Below are 19,107 nucleotides of genomic sequence, written 5' to 3' on the forward strand. Positions count from 1 at the left end.
CCTGACGTCTTAAGACAAACCCCACCTGATCAGGGTCGACTAGTATAGGTAATAGAGAATTAAGTTGCGATGCTAGTATTTTGGCATATAGCTTGACGTCGAGATTTAACAGCGATATAGGCCTATAGCTCCCACAAAGCGTCAAGTCTTTCCCTTGTTTTGGGAGAGTGATAATGGTGGCTTGTAAGAATTCAGCTGGAAAAGCCCCCAGAGAACTTGCCAGTGTGAAAAAGCGCATCAGAATGGGGATCAGTTGTGCTTGAAATTTTTTATAAAATAGATCTGAAAAGCCGTCTGGCCCTGGTGATTTGAAGGCTTTAAGGTCTTAATCTTAATCTCTAATGCCGAGATGGGGTTTTGTAAAAAATCTATTCGGTCTTGAGGTACCCTGGGGAGATTTAAGGTGGTAAGAAACGAGTCAATGACATCGGAGGTTGGGGGGGGAAGCGAGTCATCCTGCTTTAAATTGTACAGGCAAGTGTAATATTCCGCAAAAGCATTCCCAATGTCTTTTGGCTTGGTAACATGTTGTCCTCCCACTTTCAGCATAGGAATACGTGCCGCTGCTGTCTTCTGTCGTAACCTATTGGCAAGCAGTCTATCGGCTTTGTTGCCTTTATGGTAATAAATCTCTTTAAGCCTGAGAAGTCTCACTGCTGACCGTTCATTTTCCAACTTAACTCTCCGCATTTTGAGGTCAATTAGCTGTTTAGATAATGTGATTGTGGGATTTGTTTTATGCTCGTCCGATATCTTGCGAAGGCTCGTAAGGAGTTGTGCCAAAGTTTAGTTTTTTTCTCTGCTGCTGCAATTTTTATAAATGAACCCCGAATATACGCCTTCAACGCAGCCCACAGCGTGAAGTCATCTACCTCGCTTGTGTCGTTTATCAACAGAAACTCTGTTAGATCTTTGGCAATAGAGGCTGCCGTCCCGGGAGATGTAAATAAATAGGGGAGTAATTGCCATGTAGAGGAACGATGAAGTTCCACCGAAGAACGTACAGTGATGTGGACAGGGTCGTGATCCGACCATGAACATTGGGGAATCCAAGCGCGAGTCAAATTATCCAAAAGGTATGGATCGCAAAAAAAGAAATCTATTCACGAATACGATCGGTGTACCGAGGAAAAATAGGTATAGTCTCGGGCAGAAGCGCTAATGGCGCGCCAAACGTCGAACAGGTTAAACTGGTAGATCAGGTTCCGGAATTTATGTGAGAGTTCAATTGCTGGTTTAACTAACTTACGAGTCACATCCGACCGCCTATCCAAATTGGGGTCCCAAACAATATTGAAATCCCCGGCTAGTAGTAAGAGACCTTGACGTACAGCCTCCAATTTCTGGAGAAATTTACGTAGTGAGCGGATATGCTGTTTGTTGGGCCCGTAATAAGAAGCGAGTGTATAAGTAACACCATCCAACCTACAGATAAGCATTAAGTATCTACCTTGAGGATCTGACTCAACAAGAACATTCTCATATGAGACATCTTTATGAATGAGAATAGCTACTCCTCTAGATTTCTGGGAAAAGTTAGCGGCCTCGACCACCGGGAATAGTTTAGATTGAATAGGTAGTTTTGCACCCTTCACCCAGTGAGTTTCCTGGCTAAAAGCCAGATGGGCTTTAGACTTAGCTAAGGATCGAAGAAAAATGCTGCGTTTGGTCGGAGAGTTAAGACCCCTTACATTGTGGGTTATGCAATAGTATGGCATGGTTTCCTTATGTTACCACCTCTCGTGGGAGGGTTGGGAAGGGGGGGTGAATGAGCGGAGGGTGGGGTTCAGAAGGGGGTGGGAAGAAGGGCGTAGGAAAGAGAAAGAAAAAAAAATGAAAAAAAAATTAGAAGGTCAAAATACACTCAGTACAGTCTCTAAACAATGGTATGGGTGAGAAGGAGAAAAAATGAATGCGGTATGTAGAAGAGATAAACCACGTATGTAACCTCTGAAACACAATTTCAGAGTATGTTAAGTGGGGGGGTGACCAATAGTGACCAACAGTAGTAATCGTCAATTAAGCAGTAAACAGAAAAGAAGGATAAGGAGAAACAACAGGAGATGAGAAGAGAGACACACACACACAAAAAGAAAGAAAGAAAAAAGAAACAAGAGAGGAGGGGAGAGGGAGGGAGGAGGCATAGTCTCTGGACCAGGAAAGAGGGAGAAGGGAAGAGAGAGAAGAAAAAAAAAAAAAAGGGGGATAGAAAGGAAATGGGGATTGAGTAAGGTGAGTAGTAAGGGTCATGTTGATGTCATTATGGTGGTTACATTAAATAACAATAATAACTTGAGCAAGAGTAGCAGATAAACTTGTAGGATAAAGTTAAACCTTAACATTGTATTTTGCTGCGTGCAACTTATGAGAGACACATAACATCTGCAGTATAGTAATACAACTGAAATCTCATAATACAATATTGAGGGTAAGGTAAAGCACAGTAATGTTGACAGATAATTATAAGTATAGCACTAAATCACCAGCTAGATGTGAGAAAAGTTGGTCATAGTGACGTATGGGATATACAATCCTACCAGGAGGGGCAAAGTTTCCCAAACCTCAAAAATGCCTATAAATACACCCCTCACCACACCCACAATATATTACAAAGGTGGCATTACAATTATCTTATCTAAGGAAAGCCTATTTATATTCTGGTCATCTTCTCAGGCCTGCAATTTCTTTGGCTGATGTTGCAGCTGCATCAACTTTTTGGTTGGAAAATTTAGCGCAACAAGAATTAGATTCTGATTTGTCTAGCATTGTTCGCTTGCTTCAACATGCTAATCAGTTTATTTGTGATGCCATTTTTGATATCATCAAAATTGATGTTAAATCTATGTATTTAGCTATTTTAGCTAGAAGAGCTTTGTAGCTTAATTCTTGGAATGCTGACATGACTTCTAAGTCTAGATTGCTATCTCTTTCTTTCCAAGGTAATAAGTTATTTGGTTCTCAGTTGGATTCGATTATTTTAACTGTCACTGGGGGGAAAGGAGTTTTTTGCCTCAGGATAAAAGACCTAAGGGTAAATCTAAAGCTTCTAACCATTTTCTTTCCTTTCGACACATTAAGGAACACAAACCTAATCCTTCCCCTAAGGAATCTGTTTACAGTTGGATACCTTCTTCAAATTGGAACAAATCCAAGCCTTTTAAGAAACCAAAGCCAGCCTCCAAGTCCGCATGAAGGTGCGGCCTCATTCCAACTAAGCTGGTAGGGGGCAGATTAAGATTTTTCAAGGATGTTTGGACAAATTCTGTCCAAAATCAATGGATTCTGAGTATTGTCTCTCAGGGGTACCGAATAGGATTCAGAGTAAGACCTCCTGTGAGAAGATATTTTCTCTCATGCATCCCAGCAAATCCAGTAAAGATTCAGGCTTTCCTGAAGTGTGTTTCAGACCTGGAGTGTTCAGGGGTAATCATGCCAGTTCCGTTTCAGGAACAGGGTCTGGGGTTTTATTCAAATCTATTCATTGTCCCAAAGAAAGAAAATTCATTCAGACCAGTTCTGGATCTGAAAAGTTTGAATCGTTATGTAAGTGTACCAACTTTCAAAATAGTGACTATAAGGACTATTCTGCCTTTTGTTCAGCATGGGCATTACATGTCCACAATAGACTTACAGGATGCATATCTACATATTCCGATTCATCCGGATCATTATCAGTTTCTGAGATTCTCTTTTCTAGACAAGCATTACCAATTTGTCGCTCTTCCTTTTGGCCTAGCGTCATCTCCAAGAATCTTTTCAAACGTGCTTGGTGCCCTACTCTCTGTAATCAGAGAGCTGGGTATTGCGGTGTTTCCTTTTTTGGACGATATCTTGGTAATAGCTCAGTCTTTACATTCTGCAGAATCTCACATGAATCAACTAGTGTTGTTTCTTCGAAAACATGGTTGGAGGATCAATTTACCAAAAAGTTATTTGATTCCTCAGACAAGGGTCACCTTTTTAGGTTTCCATATAGATTCAGTGTCCATGACTCTGTCTCTAACAGACAAAAGACGTTTAAAATTGGTTGCAGCCTGTCGGAACCTTCAGTCTCAGTCATTCCCTTCAGTAGCTATGTGCATGGAAGTTTTAGGTCTCATGACTGCAGCATCGGATACGATACCCTTTACTCGTTTTCATATGAGAGCTCTCCAGCTTTGTATGCTGAATCAATGGTGCAGGGATTATACAAGGATATCACAATTAATATCCTTAAATCCCAATGTTCGACTATCTCTAACTTGGTAGTTAAATCACAATTGTTTAGTTTTAGGGGTCTCTTTTCAGTAGCTATGTGCATGGAAGTTTTAGGTCTCATGACTGCAGCATCGGATACGATACCCTTTACTCGTTTTCATGTGAGAGCTCTCCAGCTTTGTATGCTGAATCAATGGTGCAGGGATTATACAAGGATATCACAATGAATATCCTTAAATCCCAATGTTCGACTATCTCTAACTTGGTAGTTAAATCACAATTGTTTAGTTCTAGGGGCCTCTTTTGTTCGTCCAACCTGGACTGTGATCACAACAGATACGAGTCTTTCAGGTTGGGGAGCTGTTTGGGGATCTCTGACAGCACAAGGGGTTTGGAAATCTCAAGAGGCGAGATTACCAATCAATATTTTGGAACTCTGTGTGATTTTCAGGGCTCTTCAGATTTGGCCTCTGTTGAAGAGAGAACCATTCATTTGTTTTCAGACAGACAATATCACAACTGTGGCATATGTCAATCATCAGGGTGGGACTCACAGTCCCCAAGCTATGAAGGAAGTATCCTGGATACCTGCTTGGTTGGAATCCAGCTCCTGACTAATTTCTGAGGTTCATATCCCAGGTATAGACAATTGGGAAGCGGATTATCTCAGCCATCAGACTTTACATCCGGGTGAGTGGTCACTCCATCCAGATGTGTTTTCTCAGGTTGTTCAGATGTGGGGTCTTCCAGAAATAGATCTGATGGCTTCTCATCTAAACAAGAAACTTTACAGGTACCTGTCCAGGTCAAGGGATCCTCAGCCGGAAGCAGTGGATGCGTTGACACTTCCTTGGTGTTATCAACCTGCTTATATTTTCCTGCCTCTAGTTTTTCTTCCAAGAGTGATCTCCAAAATCATCATGGAGCAATTGTTTGTGTTGCTGGTAGCTCCAGCATAGCCTCACAGGTTTTGGTATGCAGATCTTGTTCAGATGTCCAGTTGCCAACCTTGGCCACTTCCATTAAGGCCGGACCTTCTGTCTCAAGGTCCGTTTTTCCATCAGGATCTCAAATCATTAAAATTGAAGGTATGGAAATTGAACTCCTAATGCTTAGCCATAGAGGTTTCTCTGACTCAGTGATTAATACTATGTTACAGGCTCGTAAATCTGTTTCTAGAAAGATTTATTTTCGAGTTTGGAAGATTTATATTTCATGGTGTTCTTCTCATAAATTCTCCTGGCATTCTTTTAGAATTCCTAAAATTTTACAGTTTCTTCAGGTTGGTTTGGATAAGGGTTTGTCTGTAAGTTCCTTGAAGGGACAAATCTCTGCTCTTTCTGTTTTATTTCACAGAAAGATTGCTAAGCTTCCTGATATTCACTGTTTTGTATAGGTTTTGGTTCGTATCAAGCCTGTCATTAAATCATTCTCTCCTCCTTGGAGTCTTAATTTGGTTTTGAAGACTTTACAGGCTCCTCCATTTGAGTCTATGGGGGGTAGTTATCAACGTGTCAACTTTCCTGCCTTCGCCGGCCCAATATGCCCACCTAAGCTCGCCTCACATCGCCGCCGCGGACCTGAAAAATTTCGCCTAAGTTATCAAATAAAGCTGTCAAAAAGCCACGCACCAAGTACGGGGCGATGAGCAGCGGACTGTGAGAGTTATTACTCATCCGATCTCGCTGCTCTTCGGCTTTTTCACAGCTTACTTGCTAGCCTGTCACTAAGTACTCACACTAACTACACTGTTCTACCCCCTATACCGGCGCCCCCGAAGCCTCCCGCAACTAAATAAAGTTACTAACCCCTAAACTGCCGCTCCAAGACCCTGCCGCAACTCTGATAAATGTATTAACCCCTAAACCGCCGCTCCTAGACCCTGCCGCAACTCTGATAAATGTATTAACCCCTAAACCGCCGCTCCCGGACACCGCTGCCACCTACATTATACCTAGTAACCCCTATCCTGCCCCCCCTATACCGTCGCCCTCTATAATAAAGTTATTAACCCCTATCCTGCTGATCCCGCACCTCGCCGCAACTAAATAAATAGTTTAACCCCTAAACCGCCACTCCCAGACCCTGCCGCAACCTATATTAAATTTATTAACCCCTATCCTGCCCCTCCTACACCATCGCCACCTATATTAAATTTATTAACCCCTAATCTGCCCCCCTACACCGTCGCCACCTATAATAAATTTATTAACTCCTATCCTGCCCCCCACTACACCGCCGCCACTGTAATAAATTTATTAACCCCTAAACCTAAGTCTAACACTAACCCTAACACCCCCCCTAACTTAAATATTACTTAAATAAATCTAAATAATATTTCTATTATGAACTAAATTAATCCTATTTAAAACTAAATACTTACCTTTAAAATAAACCCTAATATAGCTACAATATAAATAATAATTATATTGTAGCTATCTTAGGATTTATTTTTATTTTACAGGTAACTTTCAATTTATTTTAACTAGGTACAATAGCTATTAAATAGTTATTAACTATTTAATAGCTTACCTAGCTAAAATAAAGAGAAATTTACCTGTAAAATAAAAACTAACCTAAGTTACAATTACACCTAACACTACACTATCATTAAATAAATTATTCCTATTTAAAACTAAATACTTACCTGTAAAATAAACCCTAAGATAGCTACATTAATAATTACATTGTAGCTATTTTAGGATTTATATTTATTTTACAGGTAACTTTGTATTTATTTTAGCTAGTTAGAATAGTTATTAAATAGTTATTAACTATTTAATAACTACCTAGCTAAAAGAAATACAAAATTACCTGTAAAATAAATCCTAACCTAAGTTACAATTAAACCTAACACTACACTATCATTAAATTAATTAATTAAATAAATTAACTACAAATAACTGCAATTAAATACAATTACATAAACTAACTAAAGTACAAAAAATAAAAAAAGCTAAGTTACAAAAAATAAAAAAAATAAGTTACAAACATTTTAAAAATATTACAACAATGTTAAGCTACTTACACCTAATCTAAGCCCCCTAATAAAATAACAACCCCCCCAAAATAAAAAATGCCCTACCCTATTCTAAATTAAAAAAGTTCAAAGCTCTTTTACCTTACCAGCCCTTAAAAGGACCCTTTGTGGGGCATGCCCCAAAGAATTCAACTCTTTTGCCTGTAAAAGAAAAATACAACCCCCCCCAACATTAAAACCTACCACCCACATACCCCTAATCTAACCCAAACCCCCCTTAAAATAACCTAACACTAATCCCCTGAAGATCATCCTACCTTTAGTCGTCTTCACTCAGCCGAGCAGCGATGGAACTGAAGAGGAGACCCGGAGCGGAAGAAGTTATCCTCCAAGCGGCGCTGAAGAAATCTTCCATCCGATGAAGTGATCCTCCAAGCGGCGCTGAAGAAGTCTTCCATCCGGGCAATGTCATCTTCCAAGAGGTGCTGAAGAAGTCTTCTATCCGGGCGATGTCATCTTCCAAGCGGGGTCTTCAATCTTCATCCTGTTCCGATCAGCCAATAGAATGCGAGCTCAATCTGATTGGCTGATTGGATCAGCCAATCGGATTGAACTTGAATCTGATTGGCTGATTCCATCAGCCAATCAGATTTTTCCTACCTTAATTCCGATTGGCTGATAGAATCGGCCAATCAGAACTGAAGGGACGCCATCTTGGATGACGTCCCTTAAAGGAGCCTTCATTCGTCGGTAGTCCGTCGGTAAAGAAGGATGTTCCGCGTCGGCGGGATGAAGATTGAAGACCCGGCTTGGAAGATGACATTGCCTGGATAGAAGACTTCTTCAGCGCCTCTTGGAAGATGACATCGCTCGGATGGAAGACTTCTTCAGCGCCGACTGGAGGATCACTTCATCAGATGGAAGATTTCTTCAGCGCCCCTTGGAGGATAACTTCTGCCGCTCCGGGTCTCCTCTTCGGTTCCATCGCTGCTCGGCTGAGTGAAGACGACTAAAGGTAGGATGATCTTCAGGGGATTAGTGTTAGGTTATTTTAAGGGGGGTTTGGGTTAGATTAGGGGTATGTGGGTGGTGGGTTTTAATGTTGGGGGGGTTTGTATTTTTCTTTTACAGGCAAAAGAGCTGAATTCTTTGGGGCATGCCCCCACAAAAGGCCCTTTTAAGGGCTGGTAAGGTAAAAGAGCTTTGAACTTTTTTAATTTAGAATAGGGTAGGGCATTTTTTTATTTTGGGGGCTTTGTTATTTTATTAGGGGGCTTAGATTAGGTGTAAGTAGCTTAAAATTGTTTTAATATTTTTAAAATGTTTGTAACTTATTTTTTTTATTTTTTGTAACTTAGCTTTTTTTTGTACTTTAGCTAGTTTATGTAATTGTATTTAATTGTAGTTATTTGTAGTTAATTTATTTAATTCATTTAAAGATAGTGTAGTGTTAGGTTTAATTGTAACTTAGGTTAGTTTTTATTTTACCGGTAAATTTCTCTTTATTTTAGCTAGGTAAGCTATTAAATAGTTAATAACTATTTAATAGCTATTGTACCTAGTTAAAATAAATTGAAAGTTACCTGTAAAATAAAAATAAATCCTAAGATAGCTACAATATAATTATTATTTATATTGTAGCTATATTAGGGTTTATTTTAAAGGTAAGTATTTAGTTTTAAATAGGATTAATTTAGTTCATAATAGAAATATTATTTAGATTTATTTAATTAATATTTAAGTTAGGGGGGTGTTAGGGTTAGTGTTAGACTTAGGTTTAGGGGTTAATAAATTTATTACAGTGGCGGCGGTGTAGGGGGGGGCAGGATAGGGGTTAATAAATGTATTATAGGTAGCGACGGTGTAGGGGGGGCAGGATAGGGGTTAATAAATTTAATATAGGTTGCGGGGGTCCGGGAGCGGCGGTTTAGGGGTTAAACTATTTATTTAGTTGCGGCGAGGTGCGGGATCGGCAGGATAGGAGTTAATAACTTTATTATAGTGGGCGGCGGTATAGGGGGGGCAGGATAGGGGTTACTAGGTATAATGTAGGTGGTGGTGGGCTCCGGGAGCGGCGGTTTAGGGGTTAATATGTATAGAGTAGCTTGCGGTGGGCTCCGGGAGTGGCGGTTTAGTGGTTAACATATTTATTATAGTGTCGGTGGGCTCCAGGAGCGGCGGTTTAGGGGGTAATAACTTTATTTAGTTGCAGCGGTGTAGGGGGACAGATTAGTGGTGTTTAGACTCGGGGTACATGTTAGGGTGTTAGGTGTAGACAGCTCCCATAGAAATCAATGGGATGTCTGGCAGCAGCGAACTTGTACTTTCGCTATGGTCAGACTCCCATTGATTCCTATGGGATCCGCCGCCTCCAGGGTGGCGGATTGAAAACCAGGTACGCTGGGCCGTAAAAGTGCCGAGCGTACCTGCTAGTTTTTTGATAACTAGCAAAAGTAGTCAGATTGTGCCGCACTTGTGTGCGGAACATCTGGAGTGACGTAAGAATCGATCTGTGTCGGACTGAAGTTTACGTCACAAAATTCTACTTTTGCCGGTCTCTAGCCTATAACTAAGGCGAATCAGCCTCGCCACAAATACACTGCGGAATTCCAGCGTATTTGAGGTTGACGGCTTGATAACTAGGCCCCTATGTATTCTTTGGACATTAAACTACTTTCTTGGAAAGTGTTGTTCCTTTTGGCCATCTCTTCTGCTAGAAGAGTTTCTGAACTATCTGCTCTTTCTTGTGAATCTCCTTTTCTGATTTTTCATCAGGATAAGGTGGTTTTGCGGACTTCATTTAAATTCTTACCTAAGGTTGTGAATTCTAACAACATTAATAGAGAAATTGTTGTCCCTTCCTTGTGTCCTAATCCTAAGAATTCTTTGGAGAGATCCTTACATTCTTTGGATGTGGTAAGAGCTTTGAAATATTATGTTGAAGCTACTAAAGATTTCAGGAAGACTTCTAGTCTATTTGTTATCTTTTCTGGTCCTAGGAAAGGTCAGAAGGCTTCTGCCGTTTCCTTGGCATTGCGGTTAAAGCTTTTGATTCATCAAGCTTATTTGGAGTCGGGTCAAGCCCTGCCTCAGAGAATTACAGCTCATTCTACTAGATCAGTTTCCACTTTGTGTGCTTTTAGGAATGAAGCTTAAATTGATCAGATTTGCAAAGCAGCAACTTGGTCTTCTTTGCATTCATTTACTAAATTCTACCGTTTTGATGTATTTGCTTCTTCGGAAGCAGTTTTTGGTAGAAAAGGTCTTCAGGCAGCTGTTTCAGTTTGATTCTTCTGCTTATGTTTTAAGTTTTTTTCCTTTCATTTATGAGAATAAACTTATCTTTTGGGTTGTGGATTAATTTTCTTCAGCGGAAAATGGCTATTTTTATTTTATCCCTCCCTCTCTAGTGACTCTTGCGTGGAGTTCCACATCTTTGGTATTGCTATCCCATACTTCACTAGTTCATGGACTCTTGCCAATTACATGAAAGAAAACATAATTTATGTAAGAACTTACCTGATAAATGAATTTCTTTCATATTGGCAAGAGTCCATGAGGCCCACCCTTTTTATGGTGGGTATGATTTTTTTTGTATAAATCACAATTATTTCCAAATTCCTTTGTTGATGCTTTTTACTCCTTTCTGTATCACTCCACTACTTGGCTATTCATTAAACTGAATTGAGGGTGTGGTGAGGGGTGTATTTATAGGCATTTTGAGGTTTGGGAAACTTTGCCCCTCCTGGTAGGATTGTATATCCCATACGTCACTAGCTCATGGACTTGCCAATATGAAAGAAATGAATTTATCAGGTAAGTTCTTACATAAATTATGTTATATATACAGTACATACATATACATATTTAGACATGTGTATGACTGTATGTATGGATCTCCATGTTAAAGCCCTTTGTAGACCTTTTTTTCTAACACCTGAGACCTTATATCTTTGAGCCCTTATCATTTTTCATGTAATTTTTAAAAAATATTTTTATAAGATAGTGTTATTATAATTGTAACTGTACTTTAAAATGTATTTGTGATATGTTTTATGCAACTTTCTTGTCTTGCTCAAGCCAATGCGTTTACTTTCAACTTGTAATATCGTGCTACTTCCAATGTGTGCAAAGAACCGCAATATACCTCTTTTTGCATGTGCACAATAATAAGTCATAATCTAGTCCTTTCTTAGATTTTAATTATATTACATTATAGTTCATATATAAATTTTTGATGAAAACCCTATTTGTCCACTAAAAATCAATATATTATAAGTGTGAATGCACTCAATGTGAAAGAAGTAAATTATGGTTTAACAAACATATAGCTCAAAACCTAATTTTTGTTTATGTTCAGAACTTGGACAATTGCCTCCGTCCTTAAAGGGACACTAAACCCAATTTTTTTCTTTCATGATTCAGATAGAACATGCAATTGTAAGCAACTTTCTAATATACTTCTATTACCAAATTTTCTTCGTTCTCTTGGTATCTTTATTTGAAAAGCAGGAATGTACACTTTGGAACAGGACCATTTTTTGGTTCAGCACCTGGGTATCGCTTGCTTATTGGTGTCTAAATGTAGTAACCAATCAACAAGTGTTACCCTGGGTGCTGAAAAAAAATGGACCGGCAACTTTGCTTGCATTTCTGCTTTTTCAAATAAAGATACAAAGAGAACTAAGAAAAACATTGGTAATAGGAATAAATTAGAAGATTGCTTAAAATTGCATGCCCTAATCTGAATCATGAAAGACATTTTTTTTGTTTAGTATCCCTTTAAGGGGTTAACCTGAATGCAATTGAAGAGATAAAACAGTGAGACACACATGCATTCAAAGCACAGAGTGTGTAAAATCACAATCACAAATACAGTGCTGTTTACAAAATCTAAATGCACTAAACACAGATTAGAAAGTGCAAATCTTAAATAAAACTTAAAGGACAAAACCTGCAGTCTAAAGTTAAATAAAATACAAAACACAAAGCCCAGATTACAGGGTGCACTATCAATATCACTGATCCGCGCCCAGAAAGCGTACAATCTAGTTTTACAAATGAATGGTAAAACAGAATTACCAGAGAATGTTTAGCAGGACCGACATTTCTTAAACTCCCACTATTCTTTCAATGGATAATGTGTCTGTGCCTAATGTTGCTCATATTACGTTAAGTGTGCACTAAAAAAGTTAGCTTAACTTGAGACCTGAATTAAACTGTTAGGGCTAGAATAAAAGTATAACAAAACACATCTAAAACATATTAAAGTTTAATTAACACTTTTATATATATATATATATATATATATATATATATATATATACATATATATATATATATATATATATATATATATATATACACATATAAATGTACACATATTAAATGCAAGATATATGCTTATTATTTAAATACAGTATATCTATGAAAAGTGTTTTTAAGGAATATGGTATATATGACAAGGCAATTGAAAGGGAAGGGCTCATATATTTGTGTATATTTGCATTTGTGTATGTATATATATATATATATAATCAATGTAAATTTTTGCATAGGAAACTAGCACATCTAGGCAAGATTCCCCGCTTGCCTAGATGTGCTAGTTTCCTATGCAAATATTTACATTGATTTAATTTTAAAACATGGAGGATTTTAATTTCAGTTTTTTATCTCCCCCCATAATTTTAAATAATGTTATTTATATATATATATATATATATATATACAAATAAATAAATACATATATATGTGTGTGTGTGTGTGTGCATTTATGTGCATGTATGTGTGTATGTTTATGCACACATACATACATAAATACATACACTTACATACACACATACACACATTTATATACAGTTTTGAGCCCTTCACTGTCAAACACCTTTTTAATTGAAATGTTATTTTTATTTGTACACACACACTTGCACGTATATATATCCATATAGATATATAGCTATAGAGATATATATTTATAATATAGTATATATATATATAAAATAAAAATATTTTCTACTTAGAGAATTGAGCTCATAGGGGCAAAATTATCAAGCTCTGAATGGAGCTTATTAACCCTGTTTTTGTGCGAGCCTTCAGGCTCGCCGAAAACAGCAGTTATGAAGCTCCATAACTTGTCCGCCTGCTCTGAGGCTGCGGACATCAATCCGCCCGATCGGGCGAATTGACACCCCCTGCTAGCAGTCGATTGGTCGCGAATCTGCAGGGGGCGGCATTGCACAAGCAGTTCACATGAACTGCTTGTGCAATGATAAATGCCGACAGCATATGCTGTCGGCATTTATCAATGTGCGGCGGACATGATACGCTCCATAGTATAACGTCCGCTCGCACTTTCATAAACCGACCCCATAGTAAGAAAATGTGTGGTTTGAGATGTATCTTTTTTTCCTTTTTTAATTAAACCAGCAATTATTGTTTATTAGTGTGTGAATGTAGCATGTGCAAAAACTTTAACATTAAAATAAAAAAAATCACTGCAAACAGCCAAGGTATGCCACTCGCTAAAATGGAAAAAAGGAATTTTCAAGTGGTCAAGGTTATAAAATGAGGTAAATCCAAAAATCAAGTGAAAATAAATTTGTAAATTATTTTCTGATGGTTCAAATGAATCCAGGGTGATTTTCATCTGCCAACACCAAATTAGCAAGACAGTTTATGAAGCAAAGGTTTAAAATATCAAATGAGCGAACCTGCAACCGATCGGAGCTTTCGCATCATAATAAATCTTGTAAAGAAATTTTGGTAAAGTTTTTCACTTTGTGAAAAATATCACAGAAACCCTCAATTACGATGATCAATTAGATGTTGAGCTTATCTGATGTGACTATACGCCTTCTAACTAATTAATTTATCATTAATGCTCAAACAGGTTGACGTGCTGAAAAGAACACATTAGTTACATTTTATAATGCAATAGATATACGTTTTTATCCATTAACAAGGTAGATAGATTTGGAGATAGGAGGTCCTGTTCAATAGCAAGTAAACTATATTTAAAGGAATAAACTGGTTTGATGAAAGAAGAAAAATATATTTTTAATAGTAGAGACAGGAAGAAACATTGCTAAATGGACATAAAACTCAGAGTTTTTCTTTCATGATTCAGATAGAGCATAGATTTTTAAACAACTGTTCAATTTACTTCTGTTATCTAATTTGCTTAGTTCCTTTGGTATCCTTTGTTGAAAGGCATACATAGGTAGGCTCAGGAGCAGTAATGCACTACTGGGAGCTAGCTGCTGATTGGTGGCTGCACATATACTTATCTTATGATTGGCTCACCATATGTGCTCAGATAGCTCCTAGTCGTGTATTGCGGATACTTCACCAAGTGAATGAAGCTAATTTGTTAATAGAAGAAATTTAGAAAGTTGCTTAAAAATGTATGTTCTATCTTAAAAAAAATGTGAGTTTCATGTCTCTTTAATTGTAGACATGAAAAAAAATCTAATAGAGAAACCAAATGAACGAATTCATATATTTTGTATTTGTTCATTTAGTTAATGGACACATTTCATACAAAGTATTCTAAATTTGTTAATCTTTTGCAAACCACATTTTTACACGTCTAGTTAATAGTATCAGGTCTTAGTGCAGAGATGGGGACCGGCCCTGATGTTTCAGAACTACATTACCCATGATGCTTAGGCACTCTGAAGTACAGTTGAGCATCATGGGAAATGTAGTTCTGAAACATCTGGAGGGCCAAGGTTCCCCATACCTGGCTTAGTGGGTTATTGAACTGTGTTAGGATTGGTCATAAACTAGGGACAGCATTGTTGAATACTTTAAAAAAAGTACAAGCAATTACAATGTAATTTTACAGTAGCAATAAGTACAAGGCTTTGCAGAGGGGCAACACGCGATAAACAAGCAGTGAAATAAGATGCATTGCAGAAGGGCTATGTGTATAAGGCATTGCCAGCTAGTACAGTATAGTAATAGACAATTCTGAAAATGAGAAGAAAATATTTTACAATATACTTGCTAAGGAATTGCTGTATTTTGTCAGTGTATTGTTAAAGAAAATTACAAGATTTTACATCAATTACATCAATTTTGGTGGATATATAGAATTACATGAGACAATAGGGAGTTTTGCAGGACACCAAGTGGTACATGCTGGATCGTACACTCCTACTGCACCACCAAGGAGATTGTGATGCACAATTCAGCACCTTGTGAAGAGGAATATTTTTGGTAATGGCTATGTGGTAATTGAGTATCTGCTTTGGAGGGAAATGTGAAGACTGTTTAGTCTTTAGTGGTGGTTTTAATAATGCTGGGGATTGTGGGGTTTATTGGTAGTGATATTGTCTAGGAGGGTGTTTAAAGGTAAAATTACTTAGCATGTCAGGCACAGGGATCATATAAGGGTTAAAGGGACATGAAGCCCAAAATTATTCTTTCATGATTTAGGTAGAGCATAGAATTTTAAATAACTTTCTAGTTTGCTTCTGTTATCAAATTTGTTTTATTCTCTTGTTATCATTTGATGAAGGAGCAGCAATGCACTACTGGTTTCTAACTGAATACATGGGTGAGCCAATGACAACCAGTATATATATATGCAGCCCCCATTCAGCATCTAGAACCTAGGTTCTTTGCTGCTCCTGAGCTTACCTAGATAAACCGTTCAGAAAAAGGATAACAAGAGAAGCAAGTAAATTAAATAATAGAAGTTAATTGGAAAGTTGTTTAAAATTGTATGCTCTGTCTAAACCATGAATGTTTAATTATGACTTTACTGTCCCTTTAATGGTAGTGGGGGCTGTGTCGTAGTTAAGGTTATTATCAGTCTAGGAAGCCAGGTCATCTGTGGTTAATAGTGGTGGAGAATTAGTTGAAGTTAGGGATTCAGGTCTATAATCTTGGTATCTCTGTGTGACATAAAGAATAGAGATAATATAGTGGCCTGGCTCAGTATTTCCATATTGGACTTGTCATACCAACCATCCTTACCAAGTCACTAGGTTTTGAAGACTTATATTGCTTGCTGTCATGTGATATAGGAGTCCTTAACTATACACATATCTCTCCCTCTTTACTCAACCAGATTTCTGACTGCCTCTCTGCAATTTCCTCTTGAATGTCTTCACACTACCTCCAACTCAATCTGTCCAAAACTGAGCTGGTTCTTATCCCACACTCTTCGAGACATCCAACACCTGACATTTCTCTGACGGTTGGAGACTCTATTCTCAACACCTCACCCCAGGTCCGCTATCTTAGGGTCACACTAGACTCAGAACTCACATTCAACCCACATATACAATCACTTACCAAATCCTGCCGTTCACACCTACGCAACATTTCCAGAATTCGCCCCTTCCTTACTCAAAAAACTACAAAAATACTTATTCATTCCCTCACTTTGTCACGCATTGATTATTGCAATATACTCCTAAATGGCCTTCCAAAACACCGCCTCTCCTCCCTCCAATCTATTATGAATGCTTCTGCTAGACTCATCCACCTAAGTCGCCGATCTACATCAGCTGCTCCGCTCTGCCAGTCTCTACACTGACTCCCCATAAACTACAGAATACAATTTAAAGTATTAACCCTAACTTACAAAGCACTCAAAAGTTTAAATCCCAACTATATTTCCTCTCTCATCATGAAATATTCCCCATCCCGTCCTCTTCAATCAACCTCTGACCTACGTCTCTACACTCTTGTTATCTCTGCGTCCCACTCCTGCATCCAAGACTTTGCACGTGCTGCTCCTGTCCTCTTGAACTCTCTACCCCGCTCCATAAGACTGTCTCCAACCTTGTATAGCTTCAGACACTCCTTGAAAACTCACCTATTCAGAGAGGCTTACGCTTACCATCTCTCCTCCATCCCTCATCCAAACCAAACTAATATATGTACATGAACTGCCTGACTCACTGCTGCAAATACAACCAATGTAACAAGCTACCCCAACCTTATGTCTCTGCACCCTTAAATTATAGACTGTGAGCTCTCCGGAGCAGGGCCCTCTTCCTCCTGTACTAGATTTGTTTAGTTTTGTTATGTTTTGTATTTTATCACAAATCTTTGTCATTGTATACCCCCATCATTGTACCCAGCGCTACGGAATTTGGCGGCGCTTTACAAATAAATGATAATAATAATAATAATACATATTAGTTTCTACACGCCCCCTTATCCTTTTGTTGGTGTGTTTGTTTAACTACCTCAATGTTGGAATAAAGTTCCGTTTTGTTTGAGAGACCACGTGTGCTGCCTCTTCTGTTCTTCTACTATTCTTATGCCCATGAGTATGTATGAGGCTCATATACTCATGGTCATAAGAATAGTAGAAATAAATGTGTATAGTTAAGGGGAGAGTATGACTGAACATTTTATGTAGGAATTTAAAAAAGATCAGAAAAAAAGAAATTAAAGTTGTAGAGTAGCTGTTTTTGAGGTACAAAAGAGTAGATAATATATAGACTACAATGTCAACAGAAGTGGCCAAATACACTTCTACTATTTAAAAATGATGGGATATGCCTATTACTTCCTGAGTAACAATATATTTTTAGTTTGAGTGCATCAGTAACGTAAATGGACCTTCTGTTTTCACAGCCTATTGACTAGATCATATTATTCTTCAACAGGCAGTAAAAACAAAACTCTCCAGTAAACCCTGGGAAGATATTTTCTGTTCATAGCAATTAAGTTTATAATCTATACACATTTTCCTACATTTCTCACTAGAGAGAAAACTCTAATACCTGTGTCCATTTTTCAAATAATATTATATTGTATGACAATGTATTCTCCTTAAAAACTTTATAATGTAACACAGTTTAAATATAGTAATATATATTTTTGGTAAATATACAGGTATATTCGGTGTAATATATATTTTTGGTAAATATACAGGTATATTCGGTGTAATATATATTTTTGGTAAATATACAGGTATATTCGGTGTAATATATATTTTTGGTAAATATACAGGTATATTCGGTGTAATATATATTTTTGGTAAATATACAGGTATATTCGGTGTAATATATATTTTTGGTAAATATACAGGTATATTCGGTGTAATATATATTTTGGTAAAAAAAAGCAATGTTGATGGAAGAGGTTTTTTTTCTTCGTATCTCTGTTATTTCACTTTAGTACTTTGCCTTTCTCTAATCCTATTACATCTAATTTTTTTCAAATTTAATTTGGGTCCTTTCTGTAACCATTTCTGATAGCAAAAACTCTCATGTACAAAATATGTGGTTTTTATATCACTTGGATTTTTTGCAGATTTAATTAATATGGGAACGTCCTAGGTTTTCCTAATACAAAAATACATCTGTCTCTCTATAAAATTGTAACAGTGCAGAAATATTCAGTCAGATTAACCCTTTAGTAACAATACACATTTCAGTACTATTAGGAAGCTATTGTAACTGATTTTAGAGGTAGATATTATTTTTAACTTGGATTTATTTCAGATCAATATAGTTAAGTTTAGCTAAAAATAAGAAATTAAAATTATTACTAATATTTTTTAGCAGATTCGTTATAAATTAGAGTTTGCTCTGTTTTACATTTAGCAGACTAAATAATTTTTTTCTCACATTCACTAGTACCATTGTTTCTTGACTGTTTCATGATGGTATAAAACAGACATAATATACTTATAATAATATAGAAATCAATGTACCTTATCTCACATAATGCAAATTATGCTTTACATAGTCTTTTTTTTTTTTTAAATTGTACTACAGAGATGTTTAACTTAGAGGGTTAAAATAGCAGCACTTTATAACACTCTGCTCTGTTCCCAGGTTTCCGGGTCTTGATCTCTGCCTCACATTACTGGCCCCTGGAGGTTGTGAATGGAATTCATGAGCTGCGTCAGCCCAATGAAGGCACAACCAGTCCTGAGAATGAAAATGATATAAGTATGT

The 19,107-nt window shown here is 37.4% G+C and overlaps 1 protein-coding gene across 1 annotated transcript in view; it reads left to right on the forward strand.

Annotated features, from left to right (window-relative positions):
- ADGRD1 (adhesion G protein-coupled receptor D1) overlaps positions 1-19,107 on the forward strand; it is a 1,140,767-nt gene that overhangs the window by 56,882 nt on the left and 1,064,778 nt on the right. The window contains exon 3 of the mRNA XM_053701862.1: positions 18,985-19,101. Within this exon, the coding sequence (XP_053557837.1) occupies positions 18,985-19,101 (117 nt within the window). The remainder of the gene's footprint in view (positions 1-18,984; positions 19,102-19,107) is intronic.

Source organism: Bombina bombina, chromosome 2, assembly GCF_027579735.1.
Source record: "Bombina bombina isolate aBomBom1 chromosome 2, aBomBom1.pri, whole genome shotgun sequence".
Taxonomy (NCBI): domain Eukaryota; kingdom Metazoa; phylum Chordata; class Amphibia; order Anura; family Bombinatoridae; genus Bombina; species Bombina bombina.